Below are 19,081 nucleotides of genomic sequence, written 5' to 3' on the forward strand. Positions count from 1 at the left end.
CCATAATATTATCGAATGCGGAGCAGGCTCGAGGGGCCGTATGGCCTATTCCTGTTCCTATTTCTTATGTTATTATGTTTTAGGCTTGGAGGAGGTTACTGAGATTTGAACATTAGGATGAGAATTTTAAATTTGACGTATTGGTTCATTAGAAATCAATGTAGCTTAGCCAGCACAGGGGCAGGAGTTGGTGCGCGTTAGCTCTGCTGTCCATAACCTTCGGGTGAGCTTTTTATGGAAGTTTACGGAGGGTGAAGATTGGGCAGGAGAGCCTTGGAATAGTCGAGTTTGGAGATGATGTAAGCATGGATGAGGGTTTCAGCAGCATGTAGGCTGAGGCAGGGGTGCAGACGGACGATGTTACCGAGGTGGAAGTGGGCAGTTTTTATGATGGAGAGAACTAACTCTGTATGGCCAGCCAACTGCCCCTCCCCCATTACTCCATACCCCAGCATCTTGCCCAGCGCTGCCTTACCCTAGCATCTTTTTCAACCAGTACTGACAGGCGCTAGTATCTAATCAATATAAAGGTATACAGTACTGGGCAGAGATAACGCTCCATATTGTGACAGTCAGTAAACAATAGAAAGCAGGCAGATAGCTCTTTCATTACATCAGGAACAAAGATTTGATAATTTATGAATGGCAAGATTATGAATAAATTGCAAAGAGTTGTCTCATGAGCAGAATAAATTGGAATTTTTCTTCACTGCATAGTCAGATTCCTCAACAAATGTGAACTAAGTTTGTTTCAAATGGATTTATCAATTTAGTGTTAACTAAAATGTCATAAAATAAAATTATTATAATCACAGACAGTGCTTTGATGGTACGCATTAGGATAAATCCATCATTTCTGGACTCTCACAGGGGAGCTGCCTTCAAGGGAAGTGCAAGTCAGAGAATCAGCCCTATCTCCAACCCTCAAACAAAACTGGCATAACAGAGCTGGAACTTTTTACTTTATTTATTCGTTCATGGGATGTGGGTGTCGCCAGCAAGGCCAGCATTTATTGCCAGAGAGAAGCTGCCATTTCAGAGGGCAGTTAAGAGTCAACCACATTGCTGTGGGGCTGGAATCACACGTAGGCCAGACTGGGTAAGGCTGGCAGATTTCCTTCTCCAAAGTGAACCAGATGGGTTTTCACAACAATGCGGTAGTTTCATGATCATCATTACTGATATTAGCTTTTTATTCCAGATTTATTTATTAACTGAATTTAAATTCTCCAGCTACCATGGTAGGAATTGAATTCATGTCTCTGGATTACTAGTCCAGTGACATAACCACTATGCTACTCCCCCTCAACAGTGATTGTTTTAAATTGACAGCACCCTCGCATGTTGGTTCTTTTACCAGTTAAACCTTCAACTAAAATCAATTTTTAATGCTGCCATTCCAGCCACACAAACAAAACTCACCAGCCTTACGGTTAGCCATTCTAGAGAAAGAAAATGCACTCATTCCTCTTCAGGTTCATAATGTTGTTTAGTCCACAGGAGTCCTGCCAAGCAGTACACAAGTGCTGTTATCAGTTGATTAGGAATCTTGCAGGTTTGTTTCCCTTGGGTTTGAGCCAATGTTCTGATAGTTTCCTTTACAACTAAAATTTTCAACCCGTGTTAATTTTCTGCACGTTTTATCTGCAGCGAAGAAGGTGAAGTCGAACGTTGGCAGAGGTGAGTATTGGTGATCAGGCCCCAAAATAATGCAGTGCGATACTAGTGGACAAACACGCAACTTATTTGTCTGAAATTGCTCCCTCATTTTATTGGAGTTTTAACCTGCTTAAAAGAAATGGGTTAAATATTTCCGTTAATATAGCGGAGAGATTTCAGCCAAATGCATAGAATGCCTGTTTTTCTCAAATTAACAATGTAACAAAATTGTGGAAACTTAAGAGTTAGTGAATTGTTAATCATAAAAAACAGGTTTTCTCCTGTTTTTGGTTACAAAATAAATGTAACACCCCCCACTCCAATCACATATAGAAAGAGCTTGCCTACTGCTGTTATGATGTATGATTTGAAAGAAAGATTTGCATTTAGATAGGGCCTTTCATGACCTCAGGATGTCCTAAAGCACTTTGCAGCCAATGTGACCAGATAGTGATGTTATTTGAGGAATAAATATTGGCCAGGAAACCGGGAATAACTACCCTGCTTGTCTTCTAAATAGTACCATGGGATCTTTTACGTCCACCTAAGAGAGTAAACAGGGCCTTGGTTTAACGTCTCATCCAAAAGACAGCACCTTCAACAGTGCAGCACTCCCTCAGCACTGAACTGGAATGTCAGCCTAGATTCTTGAGCTCAAGTCTCTGGAGTGGGACTTGAACGCACAACCTTCTGACTCAGGCGAGAATACTACCAACTAAACCATAGCTTAGAAGCATAGATCCGGGAGAAAATGCTTTTTTTGAAAAAAAAAAACAAGGGATGATAATTCTAGCTATGAAAATGGACTACCACCGATTTTCCAACTTACTGTACTTTGACATACTAATGGAAGGCACCTAGCATGAGTATGTGGAGAAGCTTCAGAAACTCTTGATCTGTTGTGCAGTTCCCTCTTTTCTGAGCGGTGCTAAACTACCACCAGCAGGTGATGAGGTTGATTCTAATCTGTATTCAATGTATTGTGTTAAAAGTGACACATGGAAAGCTGGTCATTCTCCAAGTTGTTGACATTGTCGTCGACTCATGGATATATTCACTTTACTCAGACTAGTGTATTTACCCCAGAGACTTGAGGTGATACCAGCAGTTCCTTCAGCCCAACACTAATTTTAATACTGGCAATTTAGGAATAAATCTTGCCCAATTATTCCATTCTTGAAAACAACCAATCAGCTTCAAGACTACAGAAATTCTCTTTTGCTTATCAGAGTTTTATTGGTGTAGAAAAATATAATCAAATAGCAGATTATAACATGTAAAAAGTACTTGGATATGCACTTGAAGTGCCGTAACCTACAAGGCTATGGATCAAGAGCTGGAAAGTGGGATTAGGCTGGATAGCTCTTTGTCGGAAAGCAGGACACAATGGGCCGAATGGCCTCCTTCTGTCCTGTAAGTCTCATAGCTCTGAAGAGGGGCATTAGATGGGAGCAGAGCACAGTCTGATTATACCTTTCGGTCAGATTCATAAAAGGGTTAAAATGACCACCTTGTGTTTTTTTTTTAATTAGCCACTAAGACATAATTTGATGTCTTACTTTTCTGAAATTGAAATAAAACAACCCGAGTTATTCAGCTTCCTGAAAAAAAAAATCAAAAGAAAATTCTCTCTGTAGATCCTACGAAATTTCTCACTTGGTGAGATTTTGGCTGAGAGATCGAGTTTGTTCACTTTGCTGGGTGACATCAGTTGAAGCAGGCATCAATAGGGCATTTACTGCAGATGCAATCCCATGCGAATTGATATATAATGAACTGATATAGTCAGTCACACCCTGGTTGACACAAGCAGCCTGGTGAATAATTATGGCGATGAGGATAGCCACAGAGAGGTCCAGACCCTAGCTCCTTCCTCCCAGTTTGAGAGAGGGGAATGGGAAATGCACAATGATGAACAGACTACAACAGCATTAAAATAACAAAGGAAAAAAATAAGCTTGTTGCATCACTTTTTATTGAAAGTTGAGAACAGTCTATGTAAAACAACAGTAAGTGATACAGTTTTGCTGAAGACAGTCTCTTCATAACAATCAGGTTTACTGATTCAGAACATGCCTTGGATCTTCAAAAACCTCCTTGCTTCTAGCTAAGAACCGCATTACAAATATTCTGAAATACAGTAGTGTTCTCCAATTCACGTCAGCAACTGTAGCCCATGTTTTCACTGCATGTAAGCAGTCTTTCATACAGAATATGCATCCAGATTTGCTAGCATAAGTCTCCTTAAGTATCGAGTTAAAATGTCCAGACTTGCCACATATAACTGTAGCATTTACTGTGTAAGCTTTTGAAGTAAGGCAAACCGGTTACGCGGTGCTGCGTTATTGCTGCTACTAATGGTCGGAAATACTGCATTTAGCCACTGGGTTTTGTGGCTCAACTCGGAGTCATCCCGTACTCGACAGCATTTCATGAATTGCAAGGCCTTCAACATTAAACAATACATTGTGCTACCATTAGTTTTCCTAGCACATGCAGGTAGTACTGTATAGGCATAAATATTGCTTGGTCTACATTTGGGAAAAAACACAGTTTAAAATACTCAATACTTTCACAGACTTTCTTCTTTTTCTTGGAATTCCTGATATTCCAGAAATTGTAATAACTAAACAAAGAAAGTCACACTGAAAAGTGTAACCTTTCTATGCCCTGCCTCATTCCCACTTCACTTACAATATTCATCCTCTTCAGTTCTATCTGAAACCAGCAGCACTGGTTTTATCTTTCGAACACCCTGTGTAACTAATTCACGTTTAAGCTTATTGCAAAGAATGAGGTTGTAGATAATTTGTTACACGCAAGTAGAAGAAAATAATCCTTGCAGTAGAAAACATGTTTGTCCTGTATTGAACACTTTTAATATAAATTAAAAAAAGAGAGTGGGTTTTATATTTAAATGTTCATATCACAAGTCCGTTTATGGACACCCTGAGTCTACAGTAGACACACACACTGATAAGTGGAAATCTGGTGGTGTCCAAAGCCAGAGATGCCAACTCTCCTGATTTTGGCAGGATTTCTGGATAGTTTCCTTCAGAACTAAATTTTCAAGCTGTATAAGTTTCTGCATATTTTATATGACGTTAATGAACTTCCTCTCCATTTCATGATTCCAAGACAATATTCTTATATTTTTGAATCACACTGATTATGTTAATACTCGCTTTCCCTTCTCTCCCTGTCTGTCATACTTGTCACCATCTCCCGCGTCCAGCTGCTAATATCACTTAGCCAAGAGCCCGTCAATAGGCCTTGTAAAGATACCAGTGGGTACATATTCCTCATAGAATTTTGCAGCATGGAAGGAGGCCAGTCAGCTCATTGCGCCTGTGTTCGCTGTGTGAAAGAGCTATCCACTGAGTCCCAGTGCAAACAAATGCAAACGTAACGCAGGGAAGCCCATATTTGGCTCCTGTTTATCCCACTCACTGAAAACGGGAGAAAAATCTCTGCAGTAATGGAGTACAGGCATCAGTAGTACAAACCTGCTGGAAAACATTGGCAGCCGTCAAAGCTAGAGTGGCGGGGGGAGAGGCTCTGTTTTGCTAGCCCTGTCGGGGAAGAGACAACAATAAAGTTTGGTTGCAAGAAGAAAAGAAAACAGAAAGAAGCAAATTAAACATTAAGGCAGTCCAAAAAAAAAGTAGGTAGGTATAAGAAAACAAAAATGCAAGTGCGCAGCATGTGACAGATTGCTTTTGTGGTTCCAATTCATTGAGATCACAATTTTGGGGTTGGAAAGTTGGCATCTCTGATAGACATTCATTTACTGAATTGGGGGTGGGAGGGGCAGGTGTCAATTACTAGATCAGAATTATAAACATCATTCACACTGCATTGAAACAGCTTGGATATATAAAACTACTGTGATCAAGCTTGTATAAAAACATGTAAAGAGGGGCCACTCTTTCTTGAGCATAGCTTTAAGCTCAACGCCTTGGACAATTATAACTGTAGTATAATGAGCAGCTTTTAAAAACTTGTAATAACCTCCAATCCACTTTGTGTTTGCCCCCACAGAACCATGACTGCCTGACTCTCATCTGGCAAGTTCAACTTTCAGGTGTAGACATGTTAGATGTGAAGTTGTTTGACTTAACGTGCCTTTGCAGCACTGTTAAAAACACTAAAAAAAATGCATCAAACTGTGCAGAATTTTATAGATCTCTTCTGCTCATGCATCCTAGAACCCGATAGCCTAGTTGTTTTCTATTTGCTCAATGTCTAGTTCACCATCCAGCTGAAAAATATCCTGTCCAGATTCCTCACTTCTCCACGAGTCTTTATCATTCTCATCACTTCGACAGTTTTGCTTCACAGTTCCAAACACTTTTGTTTTCTCCCTGCTGGTTTCCCCTTTGCTGGTAGAGGGCTTTTCTGAGTCTTCATAATGCTGTGGTTCTGGGCTGCAGGCAGGTGTTGTGCCTGGCATGGGAGCGGAATCATAAAAATGGGGCGTCCATGTCTTTGCTGTGGTTGAGTTCGGTGAGATGGTCTGTTCCCGTTGGCAACAGTCATTCCCAGTGGTGCCCACAGAGCTGGGGCTGTGAAAATTCCTGAGATTCTATAAGAGGAACCACAAAACAGCAGATGAAAGGCAATTCTTTCAAAATTCAAAGAGAGTTCAGTAAACATCCAGCTTTACCAAAAAGGCGCGTCATGGCATTTTTTCCCCCTATTCCCATCACGGGTTATTAGCAACGAACAAAAGTTAGTATAACAACAAAAAATCCCTCACAAAAAGCAAAATTGCCAGGGACCTGTAAGATTCTGGAGAAAACACCTTGGTGATGGAAAAAGGTAAAAGTGGATTTACACAAACAAAGACCTCTTTACTTCATGCCAGATTCTGGCCAGAGTGCAAAATATAATGATTTATGTGGCAACATTTTGAAGCACCATAAAATATAAATTGAACCAATCTTGCATAGTACCTACTGGCCCACAGTATAAAAAGTATTGCATTGCAAACTAAAATGTACATGATCAATAAGGAATTGCTTCAGTTTAAAGTATTTATTTTCTCCTTGAAACAAAACCCTGGCACTGAAATTGGGATTTACTGGAGGCCTACTCCATCCCGGAACATCATTACAACCGCTCTGCTGATTTCTCCAGTTACAATGTCGGAGCTTACTTTACAATGCAAAGTGCCATTTAGCATTAAAAACATTACTGAGCAAATATCTTTGATCAATAGGTATTACTACACCTTTAAAATAAATCTAAGTTAAGATACTTATTGTGTCCATTTTTGATTCTTATTTATATTTTTCTTCCAAATGTAATAGTATCATTGGAGGATTGGTTGGATTAAATATTTGCGTCAGCTGTGATGAATTAACATTAGTCATTAACCCAAAATTCTACTCATTCCACTTTTTGGGAACTGCCAAAATCCAGCCGAATCAGATTGCTAATCCTGTATCTAAATACAAAGACCCAAACCAGACACAACATCATCTTGCTTCAGTCTTCATGTTACGTGACTGGGTTGACTCACTGTTTCAGCACCATAATAGCACAGGATCCACGTGGTATCTGTTTATTATCCCAGACATTTCTCCGAGATTACAATAATCAACAATAAATGGAAATAATTCTTGTCGATACAACAAAGTGTGTTGATTTTAAAAACTGGAAATTATGTGTTATACAGGTACTCCGAAGTTGAAAAAATCTCTTACGAAACACAAAGAGGAAGATCAAGTTGTACAAATTCTGGTCGATAATTCAACTTTTCTAATTTCATGCTTCTGCCGGGGAGTCTCCCCCGCTCAGCTCAGCTGAGAAATTTGGGCACACGTTGCCCTAGCTTTTCTAACCTTTTAAATTAACGGTTGGAAATTCATGAATCGCGTACAACTAAATTTCAGGTATGGGAGCAAGAAATCAAAGGCTGTTCCCATGCCACCAGCACAGATGCACAGACCTCATATGCATTCTGTAGGTCCAGCAGTGTGAAACCTGCCATTAAATTTGTACCTGCGAGAATGGTGCCCATGTCAAGTCTGCTTAGATCAGGCAAATTCTTGGGGCGAGATGTTTAATCAAGAGCAGTATACGTCAGGCACTGCTTCACACCAAAAATAAAACATGGTTAAAGGGGAAAATGGCATCCATCATACAGGTCATTGGCCTGGTGGTGTTCTGATCTTGTTACCACTAATGCAGCTGCTCTGCGGCACTAATTTTCTTCCACTACCATTAGAGTGACCAAATCATAACCGCAGTAATTAAACACATTGGCAGGAGAAGGCTGTAGCTCGACTAAATATGCGGAGAAATTGTACTCTCATGCAACAGACCCCCGCTGAATGCAGGATAGTTGTCAGGCCTAGACCTGGGTAAGATTCCTGTTGTCAACCCTCTCAATGTTCAGCAGGTGTGTCATCTGCAAGATTATGACTATCCTCCTGTCTCAACGTTGTAATCCCATCCATTTTTCCTTCCTCTCTCTCACCCTCCAATGATAGAAAGTAAAAGAACAGTAACGAGGAGCAGGTTTTTCAGTGTCAACAGAACAAGTGAAAACACTCTATTATTCTGACGCAAGGTCATCAACCTGAAACGTTAACTCTATTTCTCTCCCCACAAATGCTGCCTGACCTGCTGAGTGTTTCCAGCATTTTCTGTTTTTATTTCAGATTTCCAGCGTCCGCAGTATTTTGCTTTTCTCCCCTCTATTAAAACTAGTTTTAATCAAGTGTTGGGTGTTCCCACTTCCATAGTATTTTCCTCTGGCTCTGAATCTCTGCCAAAAGAAACAAAGCTAAACATTGACAGCAGGAAATCCCACAGACAAATGGGCTGTGAAGGCAGGAGAGAAAAAGAGAGAAAGCAAAAGAAGAGAGAAAGATAAACCGATGGGAAAGAGCAGAATAGAGAGAGGGGGGATGTGGAGAGGGAATGAATATTTTAATATAATTTTTTCGCTACACAGAAGAATACAGGGTCAGATTTCTTTTACAGCAATGTAAATGAGGATCACATTTTAATTGTTTGTTCACATCACTGAAGTTCGGTAAGGTAGAGTTCCACATGAAATGTTTAACAGACTGTGTTTACATAGTCCAACATGGCTTTTTTGATGAAATACACATTCTTTGCAAAAGTACTTCATTCTGAGGGCTGGTACAGTTTGTTCTTGGCAAAGGTAAGTCGAGTGACATTAATTTGGTTTTAAAATCAAAACAGGTGAAACATTAATTCGCATTATTCTACTGCATAGAATGGAACAGAGCAATATACCTTTACAAATTTTCTTCAAATTTCTAATTATCATTAAGAATTATTCAGAAATGGTTAGTTTTAATGTGCAATAAATGTTCCTGTGGTAGCAACATTATAAACTCCCCCACACACCTCTGGCAACGGAAGGATCAAAATATTTCTAACCAAAAACAGCACCTGGTGAGGGAGAAAGAAATAGAATTGTGCAGATAGGGCGAGATGAAGTAGGGTTGGAGGATGCCCATGTGGAACATAAACACCAGCATAGACCAGTTGGGCCAAATGGCCTGTTTCTGTAATTAATGTCACTGAGGAATTGGGACTAGATTGGTTGACCTTCACGCCCACCTGAAGTGACCTTGCTTTGTATAGCGAGCAGAACATGGGAGCAGTAACGTGCAGAACAACAAAGTCCATTGTTACCGTACACCCTCACTTCTTATTCCCAACAGATTGCTTCTTCTAAAGCCAAGTAACCTTCAGTTCAGCATTTAAATGAATCCCAAGCACGAGTTAATGTCGAAAACCTGACTTTCACATTATGTAGACTCTCGGCTCAAGGCGGCCATTTTAATTTCCCAAAGTTCTTTTTATTAAAAACTCAGCTTTCAAATGGGCCCAGCATTCAATCTAGAAAATAATGATTAGCAACAGAGTTTTGCTCTTATTATTTTTGCACACACTGTTCCACAACAGTGGTTTCAAACTTTTCCGTGCAGGAGCCCACCTGCAAATATTGATACACTCCTTGTCCTAACTTTGGAACATCAGTATCAGATGGCCAAAAGAAAAAGTGGTGCTATCATCACAGAAAGTATTCTTTGTTAATATGCAGCAACAGAACTAACATGCTAGTTAAGTCCACAAATGGGAGAAATCTAACCACTGTCAGGACCCTATTTAAAAACGTATGCTCTGGAATAAAAGAGTAACTCTCCTTTTAACTTGGTCACTCCCAGGTTTTGCTAAATACACTGAATGGGAATGAAGTTAAAATATTTTCACAGCAGATTGATAGCCTCCAGGGATTTGTGGAGGAGTACTTAAAATCTGAATTTTAAACATCACACAAACTCTAAATATACAGAATGAAAACAGGAAATGTTGAGAATGCACAGCAGGTCAGCAGCATCTGAAAGCAAAATGTTTTTGGACAGGATTCTTTGCCAGAACAGAGCTTCAGAATTTTCTGTTTTAATTCTGATTACCAGCATTCATGGCTTTTCTTTCTGTCTATTAATACATGGGACTCATGTAGAATTATCATTCAAAATACTCGTCCCTTGCAAACCTCACCCCCTTTTATGGAATATTCATCAGAAGGGGCTCTTTTTAAAAAAAAAACACACACATTTTTGAGAGTTCCCCAAATATAAGCAAGTTTCTCAGGTAAAAATAAATTTAACAGCCAGTTGTGTTTCATACTTTATTTTTTAAGCCATAGACTATTCCATGCTCAATTTAAAGTTAGGTTATGATTGAAAATTATATTGCATAGGATTACATAGGATATACGGCACAGAAACAGGCCATTCAGCCCAACCAGTCCATGCCGTATTTATGCTCCACTCGAGCCTCCTCCCGTCTTTGCTCATCTAAATCTATCAGCCTACCCCTCTATCCCTTTCTCCCTCATATGCTTGGCTAGCCTCCCTTTAAATACATCTATACTATTCGCTTCAACCAATCGCTGTGGGAGCTAGTTCCACATTCTCACCACTCTTTGGGTAAAGAAGGTTCTTCTGAATTCCCAATTGGATTTCTTGGTGACTATCTTATATTGATGGCCTCTAGCTATGCTCATCCCCACAAGTGGAGACACTCTGTATCCATCCTATCAAAACCTTTCATAATTTTAAAGATGACATCAAGTAGAAATATAATTTCATTACACAATACTACCTTTCCAGCAAGCCGTCTAAGACATAAAGTATAAGAGGACTGCCTGCGGGGAAGGCAGCATATTTGGGTAATAAAATTTTATTTCATTTTGGCTTTTGGCCATCCTGAAATGGTGTGTTGACTTAGCACCTAGCATTCCCGTACCACTTGTGAGCATCGACAACACTCTCTACATGAACGTAGGGTCAAGCTAATAGCCACATGGATCCTGAAGCAGGGGAGACTTGTTTGAAGGTTAAAAAGTCAAATATCGACACAAGTAAGTTTTAAATTAATTTTGTATCTGAGGAGCTGGTGGACACTTGAAATGCTATTTTTGTGAATCTTAATTCAAAGGTTTTTCTCCCCTCCCTTCCTCTCTTGGACGAGGTGTAAGGTTCTACCATAGATACATCAATAATCTTCAGTACCTTGCCCAAGTAGGCATTCTTTATTTTGCAAGCCTGAACAACTATCAACAAGGTATTCCACCATAGAGGACATCAGAGTCATGCACACCCAATATATTGGACCCGAAATGCTCTGGCCTTTCTGGCGTACTCCCACCATACCTTCAGTAGGAGTCCATCTGAAGAGCAGGAAACTTTTCCAGCACCTGACCCAAAAATGGCACAGAAGGGAGGGAGGAGCCAGGGGCAGGATCTTAAACTTTGTTGACAACAATCCACCCCCACCGCCCCCCCCACCTTTCAGCTGGACCTTCCTGGTAGGCAGGCGCTCTACATGCACTTTAGTGGCATGGACATCCAGTATTGGAAGCCAAGTAGGGAATCGTCCCCTTACCCCCCCCAGAGTCCACCAGTGGTGACTCTGTGAGCACATCTCAGCACTTACACCCAGATGTGCCCTTATTGCAAATTTTCACAACAGGAGTCACTACATAACCATCAGGAATGAGAAATCTGTCTGAATATTACCCCCACCCACCTCGCTGGTCCAGGAACATCGAGGCCAATTGTAGGACCCCAAATGGTCCCTGGCCAAAATCAGCTAATTCAACACAGCTTGTAAGTCAAGTCTGGGATGTTCTATTCTGCAAGGTTCAATACCACACTTCACAGTCCCTTTACTCACTAAACTGCAATGTGACTTGATTTTAAAAATAAGTGTGAAATATCCAAGACAGTGCCTCACCATTGACGGAGGCACAGTAGGAGGCCAAACCTCTGGGCATGCCTCGCAAAATAGCCAGCACATTCACCTCTGCTGTGCTTTCACCAGGGCTCAAAAACAGACTTATCTGTCTAGCTCGTCATCTCTCCAGCAGTAGCATTTTGAAAGAAGAGATTTAACCCAAGTTAATTCTCATAGTGGTATATGATCAGACCTCATAAGAACATAAGAAATAGGAGCAGGAGTAGGCCATACGGCCCCTCGAGCCTGCTCCGCCATTCAATAAGATCATGGCTGATCTGATCATGGACTCAGCTCCACTTCCCCACCCGCTCCCTATAAACCCTTATCCCCTTATCGTTTAAGAAACTGTCTATTTCTGTCTTAAATTTATTCAATGTCCCAGCTTCCACAGCTCTCTGAGGCAGCAAATTCCACAGATTTAAAACCCTCAGAAGAAATTTCTCCTCATCTCAGTTTTAAATGGGCGGCCCCTTATTCTAAGATCATGCCCTCTAGTTCTAGTCTCCCCATCAGTGGAAACATCCTCTCTGCGTCCACCTTGTCAAGCCCCCTCATAATCTTATATGTTTTGATAAGATCACCTCTCCTTCTTCTGAATTCCAATGAGTAGAGGCCCAACCTACTTAACCTTTCCTCATAAGTCAACCCCCTCATCCCCGGAATCAACCTAGTGAACCTTCTCTGAACTGCCTCCAAAGCAAGTATATCCTTTCGTAAATATGGAAACCAAAACTGCACATAGAATTCCAGGTGTGGCCTCACCAATACCTTATATAGCTGTAGTAAGACTTCCTTGCTTTTGTACTCAATCCCCTTTGCAATTAAGGCTAAGATTCTATTGGCCTTCCTGATCACTTGCTGTACACCTGCATACTATCCTTTTGTGTTTCATGCACAAGTACCCTCAGGTCCCGCTGTACTGCGGCACTTTGCAATATTTCTTCATTTAAATAATAACTTGTTCTTTGATTTTATTTTCTGCCAAAGTGCATGACCTCACACTTTCCAACATTATACTCCATCTGCCAATTTTTGCCCACTCACTTAGCCTGTCTGTCCTTTTGCAGATTTTTTTGTGACCTACTCACACATTGCTTTTCCTCCCATCTTTGTATCATCAGCAAACTTGGCTATGTTACTTCTTCCAAGTCATTAATATAGATTGTAAATAGATTGTTGGGGTTCCAGCACTGATCCCTGCGGCACCCCACTAGTTAATGGTTGCCAACCAGAGAATGAACTATTTATCCCAACTCTCTTCATTAGCCAATCCTCTATCCATGTTAATCTATTACCCCCAACCCCGTGAACTTTTATCTTTTGCAGTAACCTTTTATGTGGCACCTTGTCAAATGCCTTCTGGAAGTCCAAATACACCACATCCACTGGTTCCCCTTAATCCACCCTGTTCGTTACATCCTCAAAGAACTCCAGCAAATTTGTCAAACATGACTTCCCCTTCATAAATCCATGCTGACTCTGCCTGACCGAATTTTGCTTTTCCAAATGTCCTGCTACTGCTTCTTTAATAATGGACTCCAACATTTTCCCAACCACAGATGTTAGGCTAACTGGTCTATAGTTTCTTGCTTTTTGTTTGCTTCCTTTTTTAAATAGGGGTGTCACATTTGCAGTTTTCCAATCTGCTGGGACCTCCCCAGAATCCAGGGAATTTTGGTAAATTACAACCAATGCATCCACAATCCTTGACGCTACTTCTCCTAAGACCCTAGGTTGCAAGCCATCAGGTCCGGGGGATTTATCTACCTTTAGTCTCATTATCTTACTGAGTACCACCTCCTTAGTGATTGTGATTGTGTTAAGTTTCCCCCCCCCGCATAGCCCCTAGACTATCCACTGTCGGAATATTGTTAGTGTCCTCTACCGTAAAGACTGATACAAAATCTCCATGTTCCCCATTTAATTCCCTGGTCTCGTCCTCTAAGGGACCAACATTTACTTTAGCCACCCTTTTCCTTTTTATATACCTATAGAAACTCTTGCTATCTGTTTTTATATTTTGTGCTAGTTTACTTTTATAGTCTATTCTCCCTTTCTTAATATTTTTTTAATTGTTCTTTGTTGGCTTTTAAAAGCTTTCCACTGAAACCTTACCCCTCACCCACATCCAGATACAGCACAATGTTCGACTGTGCCATGGACGACCACAGGTTAACTTACTGTTTGTTAGCTGGCCATGTTCTGATTTGCTTGGTTGACGATTTGTAATCACACAATAACTAGACTGATTTAGAACCCTTGCATTGCAAAACACCACAAATAAGTCAGAACAGCATGAATTTATCAACATATTAATCTTAATAAAGCTGTAACCAGTAACAACCTCACCGTTTATTTCAGACCTATAGAATGAGGTATTACTGGGCTCTTCAACATGTAAAGTACAGACTGGTTCTGCTGGCTGGAGGGACAAATATTGAAAATTGGGCAGTTGATTTCTCCTGTTGTGCAATTCATTCTATTCTTCTCCATTTATTCCCCAAAGTAAGTAGCCGGTCACCATAATTGTCGTCGCTGTAGGATTCACTCTGCATTTAGTCCCCAACATCTCCTTTCGCTTTCCTGCCAACATGCTGAAAATAAACAGACTATTTGTGCATCCCACACAGACAAACAGCAAAGGAATTTAATACTTTGCTCTTTTCAAAGCTGCAAGATTCAGGCGGATTGATGATAATTTCATGTCTTTGGTATTTGCCGAGTAGTCACAGTTACACAGTCCTTGGGCTGAGGTCGAAGCCTGACTGTGAAAAAAAGACGTTAGTGCAATCAATTTAGAAAGAGCAAAACATTTCAAACCCTGGCACACTGGTGATAGCAGAAATAACGGTTTGAGTTAAAGGGATGTTGTCCCACTGGGGAGCTGGCAGGCACACGAACCTCTTCCGCTGAGAGTCCACCATGTTAGACGCCGAGACCAGCTTGTGCTGCAGCTGATGCAATTAGCTTCAGGTTAGCTTCAAGTGTGCGGCGACCCCTTACCGACCCATGCCAACCATGATCTGGTCAGATCAGCCATGATCTTGTTGAATGGCGGAGCAGGCTCGAGGGGCTAGATGGCCTACTCCTGTTCCTAATTCTTATGTTCTTATAACCCCTTAATGCCCCACAGGGGAAATTGCCCCATGGGCTGCAAGGCTGGGGGACATTCGCTCTCGGGGCAGTGATTAAAGGGGAGGGTGGCAGCACCCCGGGCTACCATCTTTTTTTGTCGGACGACTCTTAGCTCGACGATGGTGGCCCTAGCATAATCCAGCTGCCCTCTTGGGTGCCGGGCTGCTGGCCCAGTGGTGGCCATCAGAGACCTTGTAGAGTGCGCACGATTGCATTTCCTTAAACATTCTGCTTCTAATGTGCTTAAGAGACAGTTTGATGGCTTCAAACTTCAATTTCCATGCAGAAAGAGACACTTGAAGGAATATGCTGTCAGTTCCGCACACTTTCCTCAGGCCCCACTTATTTATGCTGATTTCCACTTGTTTCACACGGGATTTTAAGTTCCAATATATGCTAATGAGATTCTTAGGAAATTTTTGGCCAAACTTATGGAGGGAAAACAGGCAGAATTTCCTGGGGAAATCCAGGAATGCTTCCAGACATAATCATTCGACATTGCCAGGGGGTCGGGGGGTGGGAGTGGTGGGTGTAGCACGCAGAAGATCTGCCTTCAGGACTCTACCAGAATTTAAACGGGCAGTCTAAATGGGGTAAAATCGCAGCAGGATTACAGCAAATTCCTGCCTCTCCCTCCAGGCAGAAATTGGGCTATCCATCCTCTCCAAGTTCTGACATTTTGGGGCTATATAGTGCTTTAGTGCAGGAACTGTGAAAGGATTGCCTTTGGCAGCATTTGCACTACGTATTGGTTTGACTTGTAATTCTTTGAAATGCAACCAACATTTATTGATTGGGGATATAAAAAGGAGGGGGAAAGCAACACACAGTCTACTGACAGAAGAAGAAACTTCCAGCTTTAATCTAATCTGCAGTGGAGCTGCTTTATACAAATAGAAAAAAATACTATAAATATTGGAAATCTGAAACGAAATTAGAAAAAGCTGGAAATCGAAGAAGGATACACTTTCAAAATATTAGCCTATCTTTTCTCTTCACAGATGCTGACTGACCAACATGTTTATTTCCAAAAATTTCTGTTCCTGTTTCAGATTTTCAGCATCTGCATTTTGGTTAATACATCTGCAGCTGCATTGAACTATCCTGGCAAACATAGAAACATAGAAACATAGAAAATAGGTGCAGGAGCAGGCCATTCAGCCCTTCTAGCCTGCACCGCCATTCAATGAGTTCATGGCTGAACATGAAACTTCAGTACCCCCTTCCTGCTTTCTCGCCATAACCCTTGATCCCCCGAGTAGTAAGGACTTCATCTAACTCCCTTTTGAATATATTTAGTGAATTGGCCTCAACTACTTTCTGTGGTAGAGAATTCCACAGGTTCACCACTCTCTGGGTGAAGAAGTTTCTCCTCATCTCGGTCCTAAATGGCTTACCCCTTATCCTCAGACTGTGACCCCTGGTTCTGGACTTCCCCAACATTGGGAACATTCTTTCTGCATCTAACCTGTCTAAACCCGTCAGAATTTTAAACGTTTCTATGAGGTCCCCTCTCATTCTTCTGAACTCCAGTGAATACAAGCCCAGTTGATCCAATCTTTCTTGATAGGTCAGTCCCGCCATCCCGGGAATCAGTCTGGTGAACCTTCGCTGCACTCCCTCAATAGCAAGAATGTCCTTCCTCAAGTTAGGAGACCAAAACTGTACACAATACTCCAGGTGTGGCCTCACCAAGGCCCTGTACAACTGTAGCAACACCTCCCTGCCCCTGTATTCAAATCCCCTCGCTATGAAGGCCAACATGCCATTTGCTTTCTTAACCGCCTGCTGTACCTGCATGCCAACCTTCAATGACTGATGTACCATGACACCCAGGTCTCGTTGCACCTTCCCTTTTCCTAATCTGTCACCATTCAGATAATAGTCTGTCTCTCTGTTTTTACCACCAAAGTGGATAACCTCACATTTATCCACATTATACTTCATCTGCCATGCATTTGCCCACTCACCTAACCTATCCAAGTCACTCTGCAGCCTAATAGCATCCTCCTCGCAGCTCACACTGCCACCCAACTTAGTATCATCCGCAAATTTGGAGATACTGCATTTAATCTCCTCGTCTAAATCATTAATGTACAATGTAAACAGCTGGGGCCCCAGCACAGAACCTTGCGGCACTCCACTAGTCACTGCCTGCCATTCTGAAAAGTACCCGTTTACTCCTACTCTTTGCTTCCTGTCTGACAACCAGTTCTCAATCCACGTCAGCACACTACCCCCAATCCCATGTGCTTTAACTTTGCACATTAATCTCTTGTGTGGGACCTTGTCGAAAGCCTTCTGAAAGTCCAAATATACCACATCAACTGGTTCTCCTTTGTCCACTTTACTGGAAACATCCTCAAAAAATTCCAGAAGATTTGTCAAGCATGATTTCCCTTTCACAAATCCATGCTGACTTGGACCTATCATGTCACCATTTTCCAGATGCACTGCTATGACATCCTTAATAATTGATTCCATCATTTTACCCACTACTGAGGTCAGGCTGACCGGTCTATAATTCCCTGTTTTCTCTCTCCCTCCTTTTTTAAAAAGTGGGGTTACATTGGCTACCCTCCACTCCATAGGAACTGATCCAGAGTCAATGGAATGTTGGAAAATGACTGTCAATGCATCCGCTATTTCCAAGGCCACCTCCTTAAGTACTCTAGGATGCAGTCCATCAGGCCCTGGGGATTTATCGGCCTTCAATCCCATCAATTTCCCCAACACAATTTCCCGACTAATAAAGATTTCCCTCAGTTCCCCCTCCTTACTAGACCCTCTGACCCCTTTTATATCCGGAAGGTTGTTTGTATCCTCCTTAGTGAATACCGAACCAAAGTACTTGTTCAATTGGTCCGCCATTTCTTTGTTCCCCGTTATGACTTCCCCTGATTCTGACTGCAGGGGACCTACGTTTGTCTTCACCAACCTTTTTCTCTTTACATACCTATAGAAACTTTTGCAATCCGCCTTAATGTTCCCTGCAAGCTTCTTCTCGTACTCCATTTTCCCTGTCCTAATCAAACCCTTTGTCCTCCTCTGCTGAGTTCTAAATTTCTCCCAGTCCCCAGGTTCGCTGCTATTTCTGGCCAATTTGTATGCCACTTCCTTGGCTTTAATACTATCCCTGATTTCCCTAGATAGCCACGGTTGAGCCACCTTCCCCTTTTTATTTTTACGCCAGACAGGAATGTACAATTGTTGTACTTCATCCATGCGGTCTCTAAATGTCTGCCATTGCCCATCCACAGTCAACCCCCTAAGTATCATTCGCCAATCTATCCTAGCCAATTCACGCCTCATACCTTCAAAGTTACCCTTCTTTAAGTTCTGGACCATGGTCTCTGAAATTACTGTTTCATTCTCCATCCTAATGCAGAATTCCACCATATTATGGTCACTCTTCCCCAAGGGGCCTCGCACAATGAGATTGCTAATTAATCCTCTCTCATTACACAACACCCAGTCTAAGATGGCCTCCCCCCTAGTTGGTTCCTCAACATATTGGTCTAGAAAACCATCCCTTATGCACTCCAGGAAATCCTCCTCCACCGTATTGCTTCCAGTTTGGCTAGCCCAATCTATGTGCATATTAAAGTCACCCATTATAACTGCTACACCTTTATTGCATGCACCCCTAATTTCATGTTTGATGCCCTCCCCAACATCCCTATTACTGTTTGGAGGTCTGTACACAACTCCTACTAACGTTTTTTGCCCTTTGGTGTTCTGCAGCTCTACCCATATAGATTATCACTTACGTACACACCTAATAAAACCATAAAGTTTCATAATGTGCTGTCAGCTGTCCACATTCCAAGCTCTGGGTGATACTCTTCTGAGTAATGGAGTAGGTACACTTGCACAATACAACAGAAAACACGAAGAACGTTATGTATGTAATAACTCGATAGACTGAATACTGTAAACAAACACGGGTACAAACCTGGCTCTACTTTATTAGGGCCCAAAGTGATTACATTAC

The 19,081-nt window shown here is 41.6% G+C and overlaps 1 protein-coding gene across 2 annotated transcripts in view; it reads right to left on the reverse strand.

Annotated features, from left to right (window-relative positions):
* Positions 1–3,612: 3,612 nt before the first annotated feature.
* Positions 3,613–19,081, reverse strand: part of fam53b (family with sequence similarity 53 member B) — a 105,970-nt gene continuing 90,501 nt past the window's right edge. For both annotated transcript variants that reach the window (XM_070875017.1, XM_070875016.1), the window contains one exon: positions 3,613–6,244. In XM_070875017.1, the coding sequence (XP_070731118.1) occupies positions 5,879–6,244 (366 nt within the window). In that variant the 3' untranslated portion in view covers positions 3,613–5,878. The remainder of the gene's footprint in view (positions 6,245–19,081) is intronic.

The sequence above is a fragment of the Pristiophorus japonicus genome, chromosome 3 (assembly GCF_044704955.1).
Source record: "Pristiophorus japonicus isolate sPriJap1 chromosome 3, sPriJap1.hap1, whole genome shotgun sequence".
Lineage (NCBI taxonomy): Eukaryota > Metazoa > Chordata > Chondrichthyes > Pristiophoridae > Pristiophorus > Pristiophorus japonicus.